This window comes from Cariama cristata, unplaced genomic scaffold (assembly GCF_000690535.1).
Source record: "Cariama cristata isolate BGI_N322 unplaced genomic scaffold, ASM69053v1 scaffold4442, whole genome shotgun sequence".
Lineage (NCBI taxonomy): Eukaryota > Metazoa > Chordata > Aves > Cariamiformes > Cariamidae > Cariama > Cariama cristata.
The window spans coordinates 42206-65275 of NW_009603108.1; the positions used below are offsets into that span (position 1 = coordinate 42206).

Consider the following 23070-nt stretch of genomic DNA (forward strand, 5'->3'; position numbering starts at 1 on the left):
GCTGCTACTGAAATGAAATCACCATGTAAGTACAAACAATTGTTTAACTATAAACTATATGACTCAACACACCCTGGTGAGTACACCAAAGTTTGGCCAGGACACCATGGTTTGATTTTCCTGCTTTTGCTGAAAGTAACATGATTAAAATTCCCCAGATTTCAATCCTCTTTACAATTCTCCTGGAGGATCAATTCACATAAGATTTTCAGGACCTCTCTTTTCTTTCCTGAACTCCAGACCTAAAAAATCTGGAGATGAAGAAAGGAAGGAAGAGTTAACTTACTGTATTTAATAATCTAGAGCACGTCTCCACTTGTCAGAATTTAGGAACAGATACAATTGGTTGGGTTCTCCTTTCCATGGCTCAGAATCACAGAATGGTCAAGGTTGGAAGGGACCTCTTGAGATCATCTAGTTCAACCCCCTGCTCAGGCACTGTCAGCTAGAGCAGGTGGTCCAGGACTGTGTCCAGTTGGGTTTTGGTGTCTCCATACAGACTCCACAACCTCTCTGCACAACCTCTTCCAGTGTTTGACCACCCTCACAGTAAACAAAGAGTGTTTCTTGTGTTCAGATGGAATTTCATGTGTTTTAATTTGTGCCTCTTGCTCTGTCAGTAGGCCCTACTGAGAGGAGTCTGGATCCCTCGTCCTCATTCCTTCCCATCAGCTATTTCTAAACATTGGTAAGATCCCCCCGAGCCTTCTGTTCTCCAGGCTGAAGAGTCCCAGCTCTCTCAGCCTCTTCTCATCTTTGTGGCCCTATGCTGGCCTCGCTCCAATAAGCCCATGCTCTCTCGTACTGGGGAGCCCAGAACTAGATATAGCACTCTCCGTGTAGCCTCACCAGTGCTCAGCAGAGATGCATCCCTTTCCCTGACCTGCTGGCAGGGCTCTGCCTAATGCAGCCCAGGACACTGTTGGCCTTTTTTTGCCACGAAAATACATTGGTGGCTTAGCAAAATTAAGCCTGAAAAACCTGTTTTGCTTATATAGGGATACGATGGTCTAGTTTTGGGGGCACTGGATAAGACATGCAAACAGGCACAGCTAAAATTCACTCCAGTCAGGTACAACATTTAATCATCAGTGCAAGTACCAAAAAGGACAGCTTATTTGAGTTTCTATGTTCTATAGGAAATGATGCTTCCCTAATTATAGAACATCTACTTACACAGGCACGCGCACCCTTGTGACTCAAGAAACGTGTATATTAGAATATGTCAAGTAGAGATAACCTGCATATATCTTCCTCCCAGGGCTGACTGTGTGAATTGAGGCTGACAAAGCAGCCCTTTAACACCTACCATTCAGCAAAGATCTGGGAGAACTCAAGGGAGCTGTTGGCAACAGGTGAGATGAAGTAAAAAGGAACATTGGAGAGCCCGGCAGAGTCAATATACTGATACAGGCACTCCAGCAGATCGTATATTACTCCAGAGGGGTAACAGGGAACCAGCACATTTCCTCCATTCCGGACAGTCATAGCTAAGTGAGAGAGAAAGTAAAAATCAATTAACAAAGTTCATATTTAAACTTTTAAATAGAATTCTTTTAATCCAAATATTACGTAAGGTATAGAAAGAAGCTACGGCATGAATTAGCAGAACACATTATGCATACGAATTGGGAGGAACACTTCTGATCATTAAATACACTGATTTACTGCCTGCTCCAGGCTTAGCGGACCGAACGATTCCACTCCGTTAGCCGGAGGGCACACAACAGGCTGAGCACATGCAAACTCCTGACAGGCGAGGGCGATCCTGCACTGCCACACGAGGATAAATGAGTGCCACAAAACCCCTCGCCATCAAAATAAACCCTGCTCCATCTACTAGCTGTCCACCAACAGGGAAGGACAACAGTTCACAGGTCTCCGCTGAAAGAACTACGCATAAGAAACTGTTCTGTACTCGGTTTCAGTGCTCTAGATGGATGGCTGAAGATGTGGTTATTTCAAACAGCCCTCGAAGGTAGCAGGGGGTGGGGGAGAGTTTCTCCTTCTTAAAAACTCTTAAATATTTCTGTCCTTTCAATATAACGTGGACAATTTAAAACCTCTATGAATTGTAGACAGCATGGGACTAGAGAAAAATGAGGAAAGGAAAAAAGAAAAACAGGATTACTCTGTAAACAAGACAGATCTGCATACAACAGCAAAAGCAAGTACAGAGCAAACATTTTGTTCTTTTGGCAGAATACATTCCAAAAATGCTGTATCTTATGGGAAAGTGGAAACACTTTGTCCAGATCACTGAGCAACTGCAGCCTCACTAGGATTTCATCTGTGGTTGTGGGGTAAAACCATCTACTGATGTTAATTGCAGTGCAGCAGATGCATCAAGGCATTACAGAAAAAGCTGCGAATGAGCCTGAAAATGCCTATATTACATCCCATCATAGTCCCTTCCTTGACATCAATTTATTGACAAGCTTTGATGGGGTACAGATTTAGCACATTAAGGGTCTTTTTGCCCCACCTACATGCTCAAGGAAGATTTTTATGGCTGAATGTTTAAAGGTTGTACAGAGTCTAGGGAAATGCACAGACTCTGTAGTAGGATCATCCACATGCATTTGGGTGCTTAACTCCTTTTTGGCAGTCAGTGCCTATTGCACGCTGCTCTCAACAACTCGTGGTCAAAGATACCTTCTGTATTAGAGTTATAACTGCAGCGTAGTGGGTTTATTGCCTAGGTTTTCTCCAGGTCCCATACAAACTATACCATCAAAATACGAATAGCAATACTTTACATTTGTCTAGAACCTGAGATATTACAAAACATCCCAGCAATGTGTTGTATTATCCCTCTTACAGGGGTAAGTCTAAACTATCCCATCTGTAAACAGGATGTGAAGAGAGGAATGAGGAGATTAGGAACGACATTTTCCAAGCCATCTGGGGGCTGAAAGTTAAGCTTCTGGCTCCAGGACCAGAATTTGCATTGCTTCATTACGCACCCAAAACTTCTGCATAGAGGAACAGTAAGTACCTATATGCACAGCAGCAAGAACGCTGCATGGAGCAGAGACGGGGATGCAGAGTACAGGGCGCACTGGTGATCAGTGGAAAATGCTACAGAAAGGGGTATGTCTGCAGCTCTGTCTCTGCTCTGAACAAAGATACTGGCTGAAACACCAAGGTGTTTGTCTCCATGAAACGGGTTCCTTCTTCTTTCACCCAGGCACAACTAGCTTCATCCAGCTGAGACAAACGGCTCCCTCCTCCCTTTGAAGAGGCAGGAGGAAGAGCTTTCATCTTAAGTTGGGCTGGTTAAAGAATTTGTCCTGGGCATGAAAAATGTGTGTTTCATTCCCAAGCCTCAGAGTTTGAATTCAGAGCTCTCCCTTCCCTGCAGCCCTTGGTTTGCTATGGAAACCTCAAGCCTTTCTGTTGAAAACAACCAGAAGTTCAAGATTCCTGGGGCCACAGAGAAAATAATGGAGGGTAAGGTCTTGGAGCAGATGCCAACTTGAATTTCTGTTCCCAGGAAAACCACAGAGCTGGTTATCAATCATTAATATAAAATCACAATCCATGGAGTGGAGCACTCTCCCAGCCAGCTGCCCTACCCACTAGACCACCAAGCCAAGGTTGCCGGCCCCTTGAATCTCATGCTCCTGGCAGCACAGTGATGCATCTTTGAAACCAGCCTGGTGAATACTCCTAGTCCCCAGGACAGGAAAGGACAGCAACACAGCTATCCCACCACTGACAAGGCTCTGTGTGACAACTTTTGGGTTAGAATACACTACTCAGTTCCTCGGTGCAAGTTTATTTGCATGTGCTGTGGTCAGCACAGCTGGGCACCACCTCTTGAAGGTGCTCTTAAGTGGTTCCCTAAAGGGATAAGAATTACCTCCCAGCTTCTGCAAAACAGGGATGAAAACCTTTACAAGCATATTGTTTTCCATGCAAGCAGCAGGTCCAATCTGGCTCTCTGCATCACTACGGCAACTTTCTTTAGCTGTCAGTAAGAGGACACGTATATCTGAAAGCTGTTTAAAGCCTAATTTATCCCTGTGACTGATGGATGCACTCTCTTGATAGAAGTTGTATAATAATTTTGGCATTTCAAATTTAGTCTCCTTCAGTAGCTCCATAACAAGTTGTTCAATTTACAACTCACAATGAGATACTTGCTTTTCAAACAGCTGCCACCACAAGGTCAAGTTGGCACCTAAAAAGCAAACTGTGCTCTTTTCGGCTTTATATAAACACACGAACACACACCCACAGAGGCACGACCACACACACACACAAAATATCACAAACTGTCCCTACAGACAGTCTGGCAATTTTGCTGATGATGCCCAAGGCAATGTAAAAATACAATTTCTTTTCTTGAGCTGCAGAGTGCTGGTGCTGCAGTGCTGAGCACAGAAAAAAGGGGTTTGGGCTAAACTGAGAGGAACTTGGAGATGTGACAAAGCATGGTTTCAGTGCTGCACACACAATGCGGAGAGGAAATCATGCATGTGACTTGGTAATAATGGGAATTGACGTCTACAACTCTATGTGCTGCGATGAAAACAGAGATCAACATGAAATTTTCACACTTCCATTTCTGTGCTTCACAACGCTTATTCACAAACATGCTGTTACCTCATGATACACATTTTTGGTAAGTTTCCGGTGTCTGCTTTAGAGTTTTTACCTAGTGTATTCTGAGCTTCTTGTGAAGTCCCTTGAACATTTTGGAAATGGGAAAAATATATGAAAACTATTGTATTCAGGTTGCCTACTCTATTTCTTTTCCCAGTAACCAAATGCTTTTTGGACTTTTTCATGTATTTGAAAGAAAATTGATCACTATTTTCATCTCCTGATGTTGGGGTGGATATGTAAACATTGCTGGTGTTATGTAAGAGACAGCCCTACCACTACATTATTCATAGAATTACTTAATTTCTTCAGGTCACTGTGTTTTTTGGCAAATACCACTCAAATTCCAGATTCTTACAATGGCATAATTTTAAGCATATATCTTCCTATGGTCTTTAATAATTTTCTAATTTTTCTGGGTTTGTCTCATTCAAAATAGAAGCTAGCTTGAAGACCTTCTGCAAAACCCTAAAATAGTTTTTGTAAACCAGAACAACTTGCGCAGATAAACACCCACCTGTACCTACATATGTAACACATTTATTTATACGCATTCATCTTTTGGATTTTGCTTTGGCCCAAGCTACATCTCTAAGACTTTGTTTAATTTTTAAAAGTATTTTAATTAACAACAGTCTCACTCTTGTTTACTCAGCACACAGCTGCTGCAGTTCAAGACACGAGTGACCACCAAGGTGCTTGCTAGAGCACATTTGCAGCAGAGTTGGCAGCAGGGCAACACGTACCACTCCTCGGCCTCTCCAGTACAAAGTCTAACATTTCAGCTCAGCCTTGCTTCCTTGGTGGTTTAAAGTGAGATGACAGGATGTGATCATGCTACCATCTCTCAGGCGGCCAGTAACGCCCATAAAGGTCCAGAAGGGACAGAGAAGGGCAGCACATCTGGATCTAGAACAACAAGGTCACCAAAGCTTATCTGGGACAGCTCATAGGGTAATAAAATTAACAACGCTTACAAACAATGAAAACATAGACCGTAATACACACACACATATAAACACACGCATCACTTAGGAAAGCAAGTCACAGGTGTTAAGCATTAACACAGCTTCAAGGGGAGGTTGAACGAGTTCCTGGAAGAGAAATCCATTGAACATTACTAACTACACAAAAGCCATGTCTGACTCAGGAAATTCCTGAAATAAAAATACTTGAAGGTTATGAGATTACAAGGGGAAAGAATTATATAGTCTCATTCTGTGCTTCTACTCTTCTCTAGGCATCTACTCATGATCGCTGCTGGAGCCAGGAGGCTGGCAGAGAGGATCTTCGGTATAATCCAAGATTATCATTCTTACAAAATGCCAAAATACACTCTATTCATAGGTATTTACACTACAAGGAATGATCCTGATGTCGTTAACTCAGCTTTTCGTATAAACTAAACCCACATAATTTTACCTTGTATATCCCAAAACAGGATCTATGACTCCTGATTGAACTGAAACTTGCACTAAACAGGGATATCTGATTTTGATTTAGAGATGGTGGTTGATGGAGGAATCTACCACATCCCTTGTATTATTTGCCTTCCACTACCATGGCAGTCTCATACTGGGACTGTGAGACAGTACACAGATATTCAGCATCTGTGAAAATGCACAAGGATTTTAAAATGGAAAAAAACCCAAAGTATTGTGGCTTTTTTCTTATCCAAGGGTACATCCACATTTAAAAACTAAGACTAAGGATTGCTTGCACTTCAGTTCTGTTCTCAGCCTTATTCTGCAACCTTGGGTAAGCTACCTAAATACTACTGCTCAAACTTCTGCCAAGTGTGTAATGGGGACCAGAACGCTTGCTTCCAGTGAGGATTCCCTGATTTAGACTTCTAATGTCTTTTAATAACCTTTGTAACAATCCTCATATCACAAGCTTTTTAGTCTTATTTCTAGTAAGTAGTTAGTTTAAAATAAAGGGAAGATCTCTTGATAAAAGAACAGGCAATATAAGGCAGGACAGACATGAGAAAGGGGTTTGATGACATAAGGGTGAGAGCAGAGAGGAACTGAAGTGGGGGAAGGGGAGAAAAGGAGAGAACAGCACTGGATGTGACATTCCAAACAGGCTGGAAAATGCTGCCATTCACACTGATATCGCAGCGTTGCAATTATCAGCCTTTCCAGCTGTGAAAGTGTCTGATTAGGTTTTATATTTCTGGGGTCTATAAATATATCTTGATTTTTTTTTTTAAACAGAGATTGTGCTGTTTGCTTTTGGTATATTTAAAAATCAGGTGTAAGAAGGGAAGCAGATGTGCTTGTTTTCAAAACTGAAAGTCATAAAAAAGCATGTAAAGATTTTACACTGGCTGATATACAGGAAGGAAACAGTAATATTTCAGCTGGGAACAATATCCAAAACCTAGGCAACACGTAGTCTGTTGGCAGCTAAGCAACATACTTAGCAAACCAAGAGCAGCAGATGATTAAATCTCATTATACCTGTTCCATTCCAAAACATTTTAGGTACAACTTGGGTCTCTCCAAGCACTTACTGTATTAATGACATCAGGAGCACATCGTAAAATCTAAACAGCTAGTTTTATGCCAGAAGCTATAGCTGGACAACTTACTCAATTCCAGGAATCTCAGAATCATTTCCCACCCAAAGCAATGAATAAGATGATAAAATAGGCAAAAGACTTCTTTCAACGACCTACCCAAGTTGCTGCAGAACTCTCCTACCATGCCATCTGGGTTAGCAGTAGGGATTTGTGTAAGACCCGTCAGGATGAGAACATCACTATTTTTAAGAGAAGCCTGGTCCATGGGCTGAAACAGAGCACAGTGAAATAAAATGAGTAACATGAGAGTTGTAACATGGGTTTCTCTGCTTTGTATCAAGAGGACTGCAATACATTATAGATACACTGACCGAGAAGGAGAATACATGGAACACTTTAAACTGAACATTCCTCCATCTGTGGAAACCTAACTGGAGTTAATAAAAACACATACAACTGATTACCTGCATACTACAGCCCAAAACAAACAACAGAACTGTAACTGGATCCATCTCAAAGTAGTCTCCATGGACTAATCATTTCATGGCCTCAGGAGCTGAACATTGAAAAGGCAATAAATTGCTGAGGATGTGGCAGTACAGTCAGGAATGGTCTGACACTTGCATTCCTATCGCTGGCTGTATTAGTTTCCAACTCGCCTCCCTTCACAAATCAAGGTGTCAGCTTTGATTTCCAGGGCGCTCTGTCTACAGGGGCAGTAGCACTTCCCTCAACCATTCAGTGGGTTCTCTTTGGAAGAGGTGAGATCAGCAAAGGACTTTGGGCCTGAAGCTCTCCATTTTGTGTATAAATCGGAATGCCGCCCAAGGCTCTCCCTTTGACTGGGAAGTCTGCTCTTCTGCCCGCAGTATTACAACCACGACTTTCAAATACTCATTTCAGATTGTTTGCACAGGCCTTTTTAGAAGTCTGGTTTTGTGAAATGGAAGTGGCTACTGCTGGTAGAAAAGAGAAATTGGTTTAGATTCCTTAACATTGATAAATTTTGTTTATTTATCTAATAAATAACCACACATACTAATTTTTTTTAATGTAGCTATAATATCAGGCCAAAAAGACAAGTATTTCCTTAAAAGCCAGTAGCCAAAACCAGGTGAAAAATCATAGATTCAACTGCACACAAAAAAAAACACATACAAAGAAGTAGTGCTCCCAATGCAACACCAGAGCTAAAATAACAGAGAAAATATGACAGTCTCTCCTAGTGGATCAGATTAGCACTGTGCCCTCCTCCAATACCTTTCTTTGAAGACTGTACTGTAGGCTAAGCTGTGTCAAAGTGAAATAGAGGTCGTCACAGGGCTTTGACCTCTGATCTGCTGGGTCTACATTGTGTGCTGTACTGACGACCTACAGTCACAGGTACAATCCTAGATTAGGCGGTTGAAGTGCTGAGGGGAGCTATCACAAACATCTATCCATGCCATGTCTGCTTCCTGGGGGAGGGAAGAGTTTCTATCTGCACAGACTATCCTGTGGCTCACAGATGTAGCAGGACTGACGATTAAATGGTCCAAGGAAAAAGGAGGGTCATCTTGGCTACTGGTAGGCAGTCTAATGCTGAAGTAAACATTGCTTCTGCCTCAACTGTGCATCAAGGCTCATACTTTTTTCACTGAGGTCAATCATTTGACATGTTTTATTCTGGCAAAATGAAAACACATACCCAGCTCTCTCCGTTAGCAAACACAGAGTAGATATTCAGAAATTATACTTAAGTGTGACCTGATACTAAATATATATTCTTGATACTCAAAATTTAGCATAATTCAATCTTGAAAAGGCAAAATCCACTTCTTTCTCTGCAGATGCAGTGCAGCTATGGCAAAAAGTTAACTTTTTGCCTCACTCTGGGCTGGGATGCACTTCCCACAGCTACTGTTCAAGCAAAGGTGGGCAACTGCAGTCCAGCTGCACGGTATTTCACGGTTATTTACTCTCAATAGACCCTCTTCAGTCTCACCAACCAGGAGAGACTTCTACCAGAAGAGACTGATGAAGACTGATGAAGAGATTCATCTACTGAACTTAGAAGATCACCATACAGTTAATTCTCTTGCTCACAGTCCCTCAGTGCCATTCTTAAGTAGCTGAAAAAGACCTTGCTCTGTTTAACATGTAGGGGAATTTCATATCAACTTTGACAGAAGTTTACACTGTGCACAGCCTTGTAGGACCAGACCTGTTACGTGAGATCTATTGCAATCTTTGACTCACCACAGCGTGTCCGTGAAAATGAAATGCCAATAATGCAATAAAAAATAATATTGAATCTGCCTGTGATAATGTACATAACGATTATGCCATATTAGATACGCATAATTTCAGCTGCTATGGCACTGAGAGGGCTTGCATCGATTTTTGTAGGTTAATGTAAAGAATATGTCTTAAAAGGCTTTTAGTGACATGTCTGAACCTGTACTGTCAACTCCTGTTCTCCACTTCAGTGGCAACAGTGTCAATTCTAGCCTCAGTAGAGGGTGAGGCAAAATTTTCAATAGAAACCATCTGCCAGCAGACAGAAGCAAAAGGAACAATTAATGGTGCCAGGCCTAACTCTCAAACAAACCCTTTAAAGCTCTTTAGGTATTTTCAGCAGCTATGAATACGATCTTGCTGAACTCTTCACTTGCACTTCCTAGAGACCCACTGAAGATTTCACAAGACATTCCAAGATCATCCCAACAGCCAGCATTCACTGCACCCAGTTTCGGCTAATCTGTACATCCTGGGCCATGTCTAAACTAAGCTAACTGCTTCACTTTCTACCTGTTGTTAATAGAGATGGACTGATTATTACAGATACACCATAATTCTCTGCTGATTATAGATGTAACCTAGATGTAATGTAAAATTTCAACAAAACTTTAAGCCATAAGTTATACCAAAGAAGCAATCCCACTCTCTTCCCATGACTGCTAATTTCCACCTGTGCTGCCATCTCCACTATGTCAGCACTTAAATCCCAGTGCTGGCAGAAGGGAGAAGGAGGGAAGGTGGGGTGGGGGCCCAGTTTCGGCTGGGTGAGATGAACCTTATCTTCTTTGCACCTTGAGAGCAGGAAATGCTCTCCAGGCTATTACTGTGTATATTAGACAAGAGGAAGATAAGAGGAAGAAGCATTGTTCCATTTGTACGCCCAAATAATCTGTGTCTTATCACCCTAAACAAACAAATGGCTGATGAAAGCTTGGTCAACTGATGCTCATTTTTAATAATTACGGAGGGAGTTCCAGAAGACTGGAAAAAGAGCTAAGGTTTTACTATTATTCAAAAAGCTCATGATATGTTTTTACCTAAACATATGCTGATTAACTGCATATCCTTTTTAAAACAAAATGCAGTGACTGTTTTCATACACTGTTAAAAGATGGGAATTTCATTATGGTTGCTCACCATAATTCTACGGAGAAACAGGACAGACAAACAATTTTTTATTCCCTGATGAAAAAATGCTGATTTGTTGAACACAATTTTGACTTTGTGCCACTCAAGATATTGTTATCATTACATATTGTCTGTCAAACATCAAATAGATGAAGAGCTGGTTGACAGCTCACAAAAACCACTAGTCATTACAGAATCTCTTTATTGTAGGAGCTTGTACTGGTGTTCACACAGATTAACCCTAGGACAAAAACCTCCCACTGTCTTCAACAACTGTCTGGAAGCAAATATAAGACGATGATGATGTCTGATATGCAAATGATATCTGGTAACATTTGTGATGTGGTAAATAACAAGAAAAGCTCAAACTGAAAGTAATTTCAACTGTCTGGTAAACTATTTCTTCAAACTATGTGTTAGTATAAAATAATGCAAAGTGCAATGGACTATATGCTAAAAAATGAGGTTCTTGGAGAGCATGTGGGAGAAGCAACACTGTCAGCAGAGTGAATAGTCCAGGTTTCATCTCTTGTCAGCAGAGTAGGTCCACAGCACTTCAGGTAGGCTCGCAGCACATTTTCCTGCACTTGTTAAAGCTGAAACTGCTCTGCCTAACTGCTACCACTTCTGCAGGTTGCAGTGAGTGCAGATCTGCTGCTTCATGGGCTGTTACCAGGCCATTCATTGACACACCATTCCCTGCCACCAGGAGGTAATTTCCTTAGAAACAGGGATTTTACCAGAAGTTTCCAGAGAAATGTTCACCTTTTGAGAAATGATGAAGTCTAACCTGATAAACTGAATGACCGTTTCATGTCAACAAAGAGAAAACATGCTCAGTTACCAAACCACTTCCTATAGTGCAAAGTTTCTCCTCACAGAAATATTTCATTCATATACCATCAAATGCTGCTGCTGCCCCTTCACTAGAAGGTGACAAAAGAACACAACCCAGGCCAGTATGAGGCTGATGAGAAAAAGAGGCTCTGATACATTGCATGCAGCTAAGTACAGTCACACTATTAAGGATGGTTTATCTATTGTAGTTGTTCGGCTCCTGAAATGAAGCTTTTAAATGACGGATGCTTAGAAGCAAAGCTCTTTAGAAGATACTCACCTTGGGGGAAATTACTTACTGATCATGAACCTGACACATTCTCTACATTATTTTTAAATACCTCCTGCTAATATTGCTTTTAACTATTTTGATAACTTCTGAAGCACATAGTACTGCAAACTTCAAGCCATTCTTTGCACTAAGAATTTATGGATCTAGAGAGAATTAATTTACTGGAAATTACATCTACAGCACTATAAAGACTTTGCCCTTAGCAGAGCAGGGTGGAAAAGTTGGCAGTCAGTTAGCTATCATTTCTCCCAAGGAAGGATGTTTCAGAAGTGATATAGAAGCCGTCTGTGAACTGTCTGTAAAAATTCTTCAGTGAAATATGGATTTTTTAAAAAAATCACTAATGCTGTATTGTTTAACTCTGTTGAAAATTTCCTATTTAAGGTGAAGGAGAATTTTACAGTGGCGAATAAGCTAACGTGAAATCATCGATAACAAAGAATTTTAGTGGTCTTTCCCTAGTAACTATTGATACCTGTCCACTTATCAGGGTAGTATGTCTTCTGACTGCCTGTTAAGTCTAGCCAACCGCTAACAGAGGTACCTTAGCACAGCTTCTATACTACACCTGATCCCAGATGGAATAAGCCCTGCTCTTTTTTTTGAGCAAATACATTTCCTCCTATAGAAGAATAACAAAAGTCAGGGGCTGTACCTGAGGGTGTGTTGTAAGTAGAGAAGATCCTGAAACATAGGAAACCTTTTCATAGTGTGACTGGATAATCCAATTGGAACTTCCAAGAGCATAGCCTGAGCTGAGAGGAGTGACCTGCACAGCACCGAACAGCTCCTGAAACACAAAGCAAGAGACATTAAGTTGAGCGAGCCCCCAAGAGAAGACAGAACAGGTAATTTTATCATCAGTGATGTCAACTTTAAAAGTAGTTCTGCTATTCAAAGCCTTTAGGAAGATAGTTTCCTGAGCTTTACATCTGTTGTTTTTATTTACCCATGTCTAACAGGACACACACCCTGAGAAAAGCTTTTCCTGAGGTAAGGCCTTCCTAAAGTCTGTCTTCCATGTGAATTCTATGGCATCTAACTGAGTTCACATTGAACCATAACTCCAAATGGAGGAATCAACGGGGTTCTTGATCCTCTGCCTCCTTCCGCTGTATTGAAGAAGCTTGTAGGAGCTTTACATCTTTGAAGACTCTATACTCCCTTAGTCAAATGTTATTGATACTGGCCAGCAGGCGAGAATGGACAAGTAGTTCTATAGTGATATAAAAAACTCTGTTTGGGTTACACATTTTGTTGTGGAAAACATAAACTTAACTTCAAACTCACTCACTTTCTAACTTTATTTCTTTTTAAATGCTATCTACTGGTGATCTAGAAACAACATCCTGCAAACTCAATCCAGATTTCAGTTTCAGCTCTAAGCATAAGCAACCTGACAGTTGTCTCCTTTCCAGGTGTCATTAGAAAGTGTATTGCTTTATCTGTACACAGTAATGTGTTATACTTGTTTTGAGAAAGGGAAATAAGCCTCCACGTATACCTCACTAATGTGATCTACTTTCTGGTTACTGAATAATAGAACAAGCATCTGATTCATGCAATACTAATGATTTTTCTAGTATCTCAATACATATTTGGATGCCTTGCAAAACAAGGCAGGGCCTCCATCCCTCAGAGCATGTAAACCAAGGCTCTAGATTGTGCTGATATGCAGACATGTAAAATGGACAACAGACCATTCTTGATGCTGTCACCCAGTTTTGGGTTAACTGGCTAATTAGAGTCTGATTATTTGAAAATTAGCTTTGGGAAGAGATAAAATATGTCTCTTTTCCCAGTAACTATAAAAGAATGATTGGCTTAGATGCACAAATCTAAAATTAGGCGAGATGCATCCACACTGCGAGGACAGTCGAAAATGAACAGTAACCACCCATGGATACTGAGGAGTGCAAATGCCCTCAACCTGTCCAGCTGCTAGACAAAGCTGCAGGTGTTGCTTATGGCAGCAGTCATGTTGGTGGTGGCTTGGGGTCTTTTTTCACCAGCTTTAATGCAGCACCACACAAACCCAAATCCACCAAATTTAGTCCACAGCAGCACTGGCTACTGTTTCAAACTGTCTTACACATAAACAGCAGTCTCCAAACCTCTGTGCCCCATTGCTTAGGAAAAGGGAGCAAATAAAAAGCTTCGGCTACAAAACTTACTTTAACCCACCTTTTCATTTCTTATGGCCCTGAGCAACTATACCAGGTATCATGGCCCACATGCTGCCTAAAAGCCATGAGGGAACAGTTTCTCTGCAGACTACCAAATTGTTGGTTCAGTTCATTCTAGAAACTACACTGGATTATAGTCAACGGCATTATAGACAACAAATGTTAGCTGGGAACCCTGGGAAAGGAGTTTTTGAAGTTCAGGTCGAACCATTAGGTTTTGTTTACAATCCCTAATTTGCAGTATAAAAGAAAGTGGAGGCTAAAGCACTCAAAAGATTCCCAGAAGTGAGATACGGTAACTCAGGAGGGGATGTGGCTTACAGACAGAGAGGATACATTCATTTGGTACATCCTCCCAACTCTCAGCGGGCCAGCCATCAACTCCAAATTTGAAGGTATGCCGCCTTAAAATTGGCCTCCCCGAGGAAGAGGAGAAACAAATGGACACTCCCTGACTTCACCGAACAAGAACCCTTCCTAGGAGGCAGACTGAGGGACATTCAATATAACCTTGTCTTGCTTTCCTAGGCTAGGGTAACTAGAACTTACATAGGATCTAGATGGAAAATAGAAAAGGAAGGGTGTTTCTGGAAAGCTGAGAAACAACAAGTTATTACTGTTGACCTGAGGACAGCTTTACAGGTACTCACAATTTTCTGAGAATACCCCACCAGCTGGATCTTACTGAGTGCAGCGTTCACTTCTGGCATGGTGTAGCACTTCCTCCACATAGACACCTCCACTGCGTCCTTCAGAGGGGCTGGCAGCAATCTGCAAAGATCAACGGGGTGTGGGCACTTCTGGAACGTCCTGATGGACCACTAGCTTTTATTCCCAATTGTATCCCCCAGATCTTAGATTTTTCTCTTTTTCCTTTTTATTTTAAATATGCCTAGCGCTTCAAAGTGAGGAGCAAGACTTTCTGCCTGTTGAGGAGCAGAACCACACTGCCCATTTTGCCTGAAACCAAAGACTGCTCTCCTTCAGCTCTCTCTCTTGTTGTTCCTATTCAGCCCTTTCATCAAAGAAGCAGCTGTGATGAAGGTGTTATAGCAACTCTCGTGGTATTTTCACCACTGATGAAAGATGCTGGCAGAGATGACTGGCATCTTGGATCAGTGTGTGTTTTGCATATCCTAAGAATCTGAAAACAAAAGTAAGCCGCAATCCTGGGATCAAAATACAGGTACCAGACCATGAACAAAGGCTGGCTCTGTTCTCATTTTTGTCACCAGTCTCTTACAAGAGCACGTGCCCCTGCACCTCAGCTTCCTTGCCTTCATCTCAGATACCCGACTTGCCTTCCGAGCATATTGGCAAGGATACATTAGCTGACACTGCAGAGCTCTTTGAAATCCCCTACACGGAAGTATTTAAGATGTTTTACACCAAAGTAAAATCCATCCATTCTGCTCTTCACAGACATTGCAAGTTAGCTGGACAGCGTTGTCAAGGGAAGAAGTGAACTGTAATGTCACAGGCTGTAAGAGAGATGGCTAACTTCTGGGAAATAAATCTTCCTTAGCAACATGAACTGAGGCAGGAAGCAGCACTGCTGCCAAATGCGTAAGAAGAATAGGATTTTTTTTGTATATTAAACCAATGCTAAATCAAAGGCTAATTCAAACCAATTTCCAAAGATTTATGGAAATTGGTCAAGTTTCTTTGATCAATTTGTTTAAAAGAATTTAATTTATTGTTATATCTACTAGGTCAGTGAACTCCTCCATAATTTAAGATACTGAAGAAAGGATTAAGGCCAGCTATTGCCAAGATCGCTGTACAGGTCTAGTGCGGTAACTGTAATTCCAGCACATGCTGGCTGAAAGCATACTGCGCTTAAGGAAACAAACAAAGCGTTCAAGGTCTTTTTTGGGAAGTCATAAGCAACGAAAGGCCAAACAATGTGGATAGTTGTCCACCATGGCACTGAAGCAAATTGCCTGTAAAAGCCTTTAACCTACCATAAGAAGCATTTAGTGTTGGATGCTTTCAGGAGCTTCTCTTCTGGGAGGAGGAGAATATACCTCCAGGTAATGGAGAGAAGTGGGGAATTGTCCTTGGTGATTGAAGTAAGTTTCTATTAGCCTTGAGTCTGTGGCTACACTGTAAATAGTCTCTGATCCCTAACAGAGACCAGTGGCACCAGTCTCCAGTGGCTTCATTCTTTGCTGAGTGGCACACAGAGACAACGAGGACTGCTGGTTCCTCAGATGTGCCCCTGCTGGCATTCAACCCGTCATCCCCGCTTTTAAAATTTGTACAGAAAGTTACTAGAGGATATTTTAAAGTCTGGAGTGAATCTACTAACACTATAGCAACATCCTATTATGGATCACCTCAAAACAACCAGATGTATGTGGGCAGGTGCCAGGACAGCCAACCTACAGCTACAAACAGGAAAGTTTCGTGAAGCAGCATGGTCAAGTGGTCAGTATACAAAATTTATGCTTAAGAAACTCAGAGGGTTGTATTCTTAACTGGGCATTTGTACAGAGAGAGTCCCTCCTGTTCAATGAAAAGGGTAACATTTAGTATATGACGTTAACACGTTCTTGTTTGAAGCGAGAGGGGGATGGCAGTACCAAACTAGATCAGAATGCTGGCCTCTCTTGTCCACTACTGTGTCCCAGGAATCAGCCTGTTTCAGACACTTAACAGGAAGATATAAGAAACGATCAAACAGGTAGTCAACAAAGTGTCTTTCATAAGGCAAACTTGCTCTTTAGACCCCTGAATCCTAATCAGTACGAAAGATATCCTGGCTGAGCATCTATAGAGCTTCCACGAGACTGCTCATTTAAAATAAAAACCAATGGTAGTAAAACTTGCTAAGCAATTAGTTCAGACTGGATCTGATAATGGAAAAACATAAGCCACTATAAAGAACTTATTATATTTTATACAGTATTTGCATTTAAAATGCTTCAATGCTTTATCTAATGAAGATGATAATGCTTTGTGGTTTATAGTAACTATTTAGAGTAGAACTAGCTGAACTGTAAAGCAGTAATGGTGATTGATCAGCCTGAAAAATTAAAGTCAGACCGAGAAGTAATAAGTATTCTGTTCTAGCAACAGCCAAGTAATAAAAAAAAAATTCATCAAGGATCACATTTTCTTAAATAACGGATGTCAGTCCAACCCTGTATGTGCTATTAGCCAGGTGTTAATTTGTGGATCAGTAGATATTTGCTCACATGCTATAATAATTAGTTCCATTCACGCTTGCATGACACTTGTCACCAGGAATCTCAAAACACTTTGCAAACATTAATTAAGTCCCTGTATACCCTCTATGGGGGACAGGAGCTCCATTTTACAGAAGCATAGGCAGCTGAAGGGGTAAACTCAGAGCACAGGTGGGGCACAGTTGGAGAGGGAATTCAGATTTGTCCCTCTCTTCCAGCTCACAGACAACACTGGTTTGTACCAGCCGCAAGGCAGAATTTATGACACGTAGACTTTTGTTACTAAACAGCTGCAGGGCTACATCTCGCTATCCCCACCAGCACAGCATTTCTTTGCTCTGTCTCCATCTCATATCTGGGCAAGGTGTGCATTTTATGAAAGCTGGGGGACCTGCCATCTGATCGAGGTTCCCAACAACACACCATATTGTGGCAGTGCTCTGTGCTCTACAGAGGTCCTGTAAGTGGGACAGGATGCTGTCTGTCCCCAGTGGACAGCCTGCTATACCTTCCTTCCGCCTCCACTGGTACCCCATTACAACAGCTACTTGATAGTACCAAGGAGAAACTATCAATGTTAGGGTGCTTCCCAAGCAAAATGAGACAGGAAAATGTATTTTAAATACTGCTCCAACAAAAAGACTCCAGCTTTCTATAGCAGTTGAATCAGAACAAAGATTACCTCTCTGTGTTCGCCTCTGGAATAGTCAACAGCATGCAAAGTGCTAGATGGCACTTTTTCTAAAATACGACCACCAGGAAAGTGACATTAAATGAGCTCCAAGATATATGATCCTCCTTTAAACCATGCATACAAAACACATGCAGTAGTGTGCCGAGAATAATGGCTCTAGTCCTCTTTCTTCAGATCACTCTGAGTTTCAGCAGTGGTTTTGGTCAGGCCAGTGGACTCCAAAATTTTAAAAAAACACTATTCTGATCAGAGTATACATGAACCAGCACAAAATCCTGATCAACTTCATTGTCTTTAGTTTTGTTTTACATCTGTGTTTTACTTGCCGCCTTCAGAAGAGTCATAGTATTGAGATAAGACTGCTCCTAAGCTCAACAGGGGATTATAATATATAGCTAAACATACGTTAATTTGGATTTTTAATTTCTTTGTTTTGTGATATTGGAAGATATCAAGACTACTTTTATAATGTATGAAATAATTCATTTCCAGTAAACTTTTAAATCAAGCCACGCTAAGAATTAGGAGTATAAAATGGGAGATCAATTAAAAATGCACAAAGCAGCTTTTAAAAATAACTTTCTAATCAACCTATCTTTAAAATGTTCTAAAAACGAAACTGTCTCCTCCACAGAACACGTTGTGCACCTAAAGTTGTTTTTATTTCCAAGAAAAGCCTGGAGAAGAGAAGGCTCCGGGGAGACCTTAGAGCAGCCTTCTCGTACCTAAAGGGGCCGACAAGAAAGGTGGGGAGGGACTTTTAACAAGGGCAGGGAGTGACAGGACAAGGGGTGATGGCTTTAAACTGGAAGAGGGAAGATTTAGATGCGATATTTGGAAAAAATTCTTCCCGGTGAGGGTGGTGAGGCCCTGGCACAGGTTGCCCAGAGAAGCTGTGGATGCCCCATCCCTGCAAGTGTTGAAGGCCAGGTCGGATGGGGCTGTGAGCAACCTGGTCTGGTGGAAGATGTCCTTGCCCATGGCAGGGGGGTTGGAGTAGATGGTCTTTAATGGTCCCTTCCAACCCAAACCATTCTGTGATTATCTGCTATTAGTAAACTGTGTGGATAATTTTTAGATTACACAGGCTTTCAAAATTTCAGATGTAGAAGACCTCAATTTTGAGCACCTTGTTTTTATGTATAGATGGAAAGACAGGCATGGAGTTTCCAACTAACCTTTTTTATTCAGATTTCAATTTGCTTCTAAGCTTTGAAAAGCCAAAAAAAACACCTCTGCTCTTCAAGCGTAAAAGAGGCTGCAGCCCTGGGAAGGAAGGTAGCAGTGCTCTGTGGCTGGCCATCAGTGACCTCCAACAGTTGTGTCCTGACTTTCTTAGCATTTCGGCAAACATGAATGTAAATATAATTTTAAATTAAAATCATTCCAAGACCACATAATTAAGTTTAAATAGCTTGCTAATTTCAACAACTTTTTGTGATGTTAACACAAAAGTCTGCTGGTTTTATCTACCAACATTGAGCTCAACTATGTGAGGGGAGATCAGAAGAGACTTTTACATTACCAAGCCTTCTTCCAACAATCAAACTTGTGTGGTTGTTTAGAAGACCAAGAATGTGCAAACGATTAAAGAAAGAATTGACCCAAGGAGTCATAGCTATGAACCTCTTAGTCTTTTTTTTCTGCTTAACGGAGGTAGCAAATCTCAAATGGTGGCAGCTGACCCATCATTACAGGGAATTCTAAACTTTCGTTAGTGTTTTTGGACAGTCACCCTTTCCCGGTGGCTTGTTCCTTACCTCTGTACCTCCTTGTTCTTCCACATGGAGGCAGACTGAGCCTTTGGCACACGTTCAATGGAATTAACCAGTTCTTCCATGAGAAGTCTGAAAAGACATCATAACTAAATTAGTATTGAGGCCTTTCACGCAGGACATCACTTTGTCCCAAATGTTTCCACAATATCACACAAATTGTAACACTATTAGGCAGTTCTGAAGAGGGGTTCTTCCCGCAGAGGCATCGTGGCAATTACCCCTCACCACTACTACCCCTGTTTCTCCACTGAGTGTTTCAAGCTCAAGCTAGTCCAATTCTGTCTGCCTGGTTGCGACAGCAGCAGATCTGGTCCACTGGGTTATGGGTTATTTGGAAAGTGGCAAGACAAGAGGAACTCCCAAATCTCTCTCCTACTGCACAAGATGATTTCTTCATTACCAACTGCTTGTCATATGGAATGAGACAAAATATACAAAGAAAATTTGTTAGCTGATGCCTGTCTACCACTTGGAGAAGCCAAGCACATTGTCAGAGTGAACTCTGCTCATCTACAAATGCACAATACAGGATTTGAGACAGAAAAATATGTCAGGCATTAAAAACTGGCACTGCAGATTTCACTGCCCAAAACTAGACAGTATTTGTAACTGTAAGCATGCTTCCTCTTGAAGTGACAGATTTAACTGCAGAAGAATGGCATCTGGAATTACCTGGGGTCGGGGGAAGCACACCAGTATACTCCCCAACAAGACTATCCTTGTTACCTTCAGCTATGGGCCAGCAATACCCTAGAGGTCTACTGCTAGTTCATATTTACGCAATTCCTTTCTCCTACAAGGACCTTCAGTTTCTGTTTGTTTTTACATAAAGGGAGAATTACTCTGGCAGAGAGAGTTTGCATAGGACCTTTAATAGACAAAGATTCCTGCCCTAAAGTGCTTACAGAGTAGTCCAGATACCATGGCCTAATCTGGTTTCTAATTACTGAACATGGCAGTTGTTCTGCATGAGAGATGCATGAAGCACAAATCCAGTTAGACTTCATCAAGAGCCAAATCTGCAGCCTTTGGTATTGACCTATCCAATCAAGAGACAACTTTGTAAAAAAAGACTGCCAAATTTGATGATCGAGTATTAAGTTTTTGACTGCATTGTCAAGTCTTGTATTTTCTACTTCAGTCTCATATTTTCTTAGTGCTTCTCTTTAGGGTTCAGAGCTTATGTATCTCAACTGCCATTTGAGATGAAGCCAGCTTAAATTCTCCTCCATGGTGTGGAGGAAAGTATGATTATATGAATTTCAAATGCTGAAAAAACTACGAGGCAATAATTTCAAAGTAATTTATTGTTGAAAAGATTGGTGATTCCTCTTCTGTTTAAGGGGAACACAGAGGAGCAGGAGAGATCTTTTGTTCATGGTTTCTGAAGGTTTGAAGTTGGCTATATGTAATTGCTGCTCAAGGAGCCAGTCCACTCAAGATCTACTATTCCACGTCTACTGCCTGGGCTCAACACAAAGCACCTGCTGTAAATGTTGAAGACAGATGGATCCAGAGGTTGGGAAACATTGAGTTAACACATTTGCAGCACTAAAGACTTGGCTGCCATTCAGCTATTGCCTAAGAGCCTCTTCTGGAACATTAGACACCACTCCTCTACCCATATTGTCCTTTACACCTTTTCCTTAGCAGTCATGAAAGAGGAGTAGAGAATATTAAGGGGCTTTTTACCTGCCAATTTGAACAGTGGGCTCAGTGGCATACACTGTTCCAGTGAATCCTGTGTACTCCGTGATATAGGGCAATGCCATCATGCAGTGATAGTTTGAGATCAAGATTACATCGACCGTGGAGAGGTCAAGCAGCTCAGTCTGAAAACAGAGGAAAGAGAGAAGCAACATGTAACCCTTTCATGCAGTTTAGGCAATGGCAGAAAAACTTCCTTGTTTTTTTGTTTTTTTTTAATACTGCAGGAATGTAACTGGTTTATTAAAAAAAACAGGGGGAGCAGGTCTCAGCTGTGGCAAAGATTAATGTCTCCTTTAAATTAATAAGATTTATCTAAAAAGCCCCCTAAAATTATTTCCTTCTCAAATCTGAAAAGGAAACCATGTCCTAAGTTTGTCTGTCTTTCATGTAATGAAATGGCTGCCGTTAAGAGAGGCACGACGATTACACTTTTATCAAAGAACTGATGTGTGCACTTCCTCAGGGAGGAACACTGCACAGACACCAAAACTTCTGCAGTAGTGATTTAGCAGACTGTCTCATATTTTTATTTGGCACATGGTACTGTAACTCAGGAGAGTGAGAGAGATTCACGTAGATTGTATTTATTCATATGCTTAAAATAATTCCCGTATTTTCCCAAACTAAATGCTTGGCATCTTTATCATTCACATTTTCTACAGTAGGAGATTAAGTTCATTCATAGGATACAACAAAACAGATGGGTGGGTCCAATTTGTTTTGATGTGACAGTTAAGACAGCAGTTCAGAGAGTGAAAGAAGATTTCACACACTGTTAAAGGAATTTTAATTAGAAATATTTACTGGTAATGCTATAACACAAATGGTGTCAAGTCAGAAATTTACAAGATATATGACCTCTAACTCAGTTATTATAGAGCAGCTAATGGAATTCAAGACTCATCAAGCACATATTATCTGATTACAAGGCTCAGTCCAGCAATTTGAATAAAAAAAGGCAAGAAAGTAGGTCACTCGGCTTTTCAGAGGGCTGACATAGTGCACTGGTGACAAGCTGCTTAACTCGTAGCTAAGCATTCATGGTTTCAATCCATGATCAGAGCTACTGTTGGAGGCATGATCTCCAAGCTGAGTACAGCAGGTGAAACACCATCCTCAGATTCATGACAGGGCACCCTTTTATCTTGCTAAGCTTGCCAGGCAGAAATACACTCACTACGTGGTATCAACGAGTCTGCTGACGCCTGCTCCTACCAAGCTGGTCCTTCAGGGCCTGGCTTTTAGCTGTGTCCAACCATAAAGAATCAAATGGGGAGTCACTCAGCCCTGAGCTGAATCCCAGCCCAGCGAACCATCAGGAGGATACAGACCACCACTTCCCAAGCTTAAGCATCCCACGTCTCAGCATCCTAGCAGCATTTACTAATAGGATGAAAAGGGTGTCAAAACCAAACCAAAATAAAATCTTCCCTGGGACTTGCAGCAATCTTACTAGAAGCATCTATGAACTGAAGAGGTTTAAAAATGTTTCTTGAATGTGAAGTGAGAGAGACCAGAAGGTTGCCAAGCAAAGAGAGGGCTGCACCCTGCACTCTGACATGTGGCAGTGTACTCTGCTGCCGAGGCAGCCTCTTATCACCTTGTGGCTTCTGGATTACATTCAAAACTTGACTTTCTTTGGCAACAGTGTTCCTGGAAGTGATATTGTGATTCTCAAACTAACTGCTTTTGCAGACAAGTTTCTTCAAAAGAAGTGGCAGGGAAGAAGACAAAGAAAAAGACAAAGCTTCTTTCATGCAAGCTCCTTCTTACACTGTGCTGCCAAACACCAGCAGCATTTCTACTCTGCTGATACATTCAGCTGGCCATGACATC

The 23070-nt window shown here is 41.4% G+C and overlaps 1 protein-coding gene across 1 annotated transcript in view; it reads right to left on the reverse strand.

Moving 5' to 3' along the window:
• The window catches only part of INTS9 (integrator complex subunit 9), a gene marked incomplete at its 5' end in the record, with an annotated part of 54941 nt that extends 33585 nt beyond the window's left edge, over positions 1-21356 (reverse strand). Inside the window, 6 exons of the mRNA XM_009695041.1 lie at positions 1310-1490; positions 7295-7406; positions 12331-12465; positions 14512-14632; positions 19507-19593; positions 21217-21356. Of these exons, the coding sequence (XP_009693343.1) occupies positions 1310-1490; positions 7295-7406; positions 12331-12465; positions 14512-14632; positions 19507-19593; positions 21217-21356 (776 nt within the window). The remainder of the gene's footprint in view (positions 1-1309; positions 1491-7294; positions 7407-12330; positions 12466-14511; positions 14633-19506; positions 19594-21216) is intronic.
• Positions 21357-23070: the final 1714 nt, after the last annotated feature.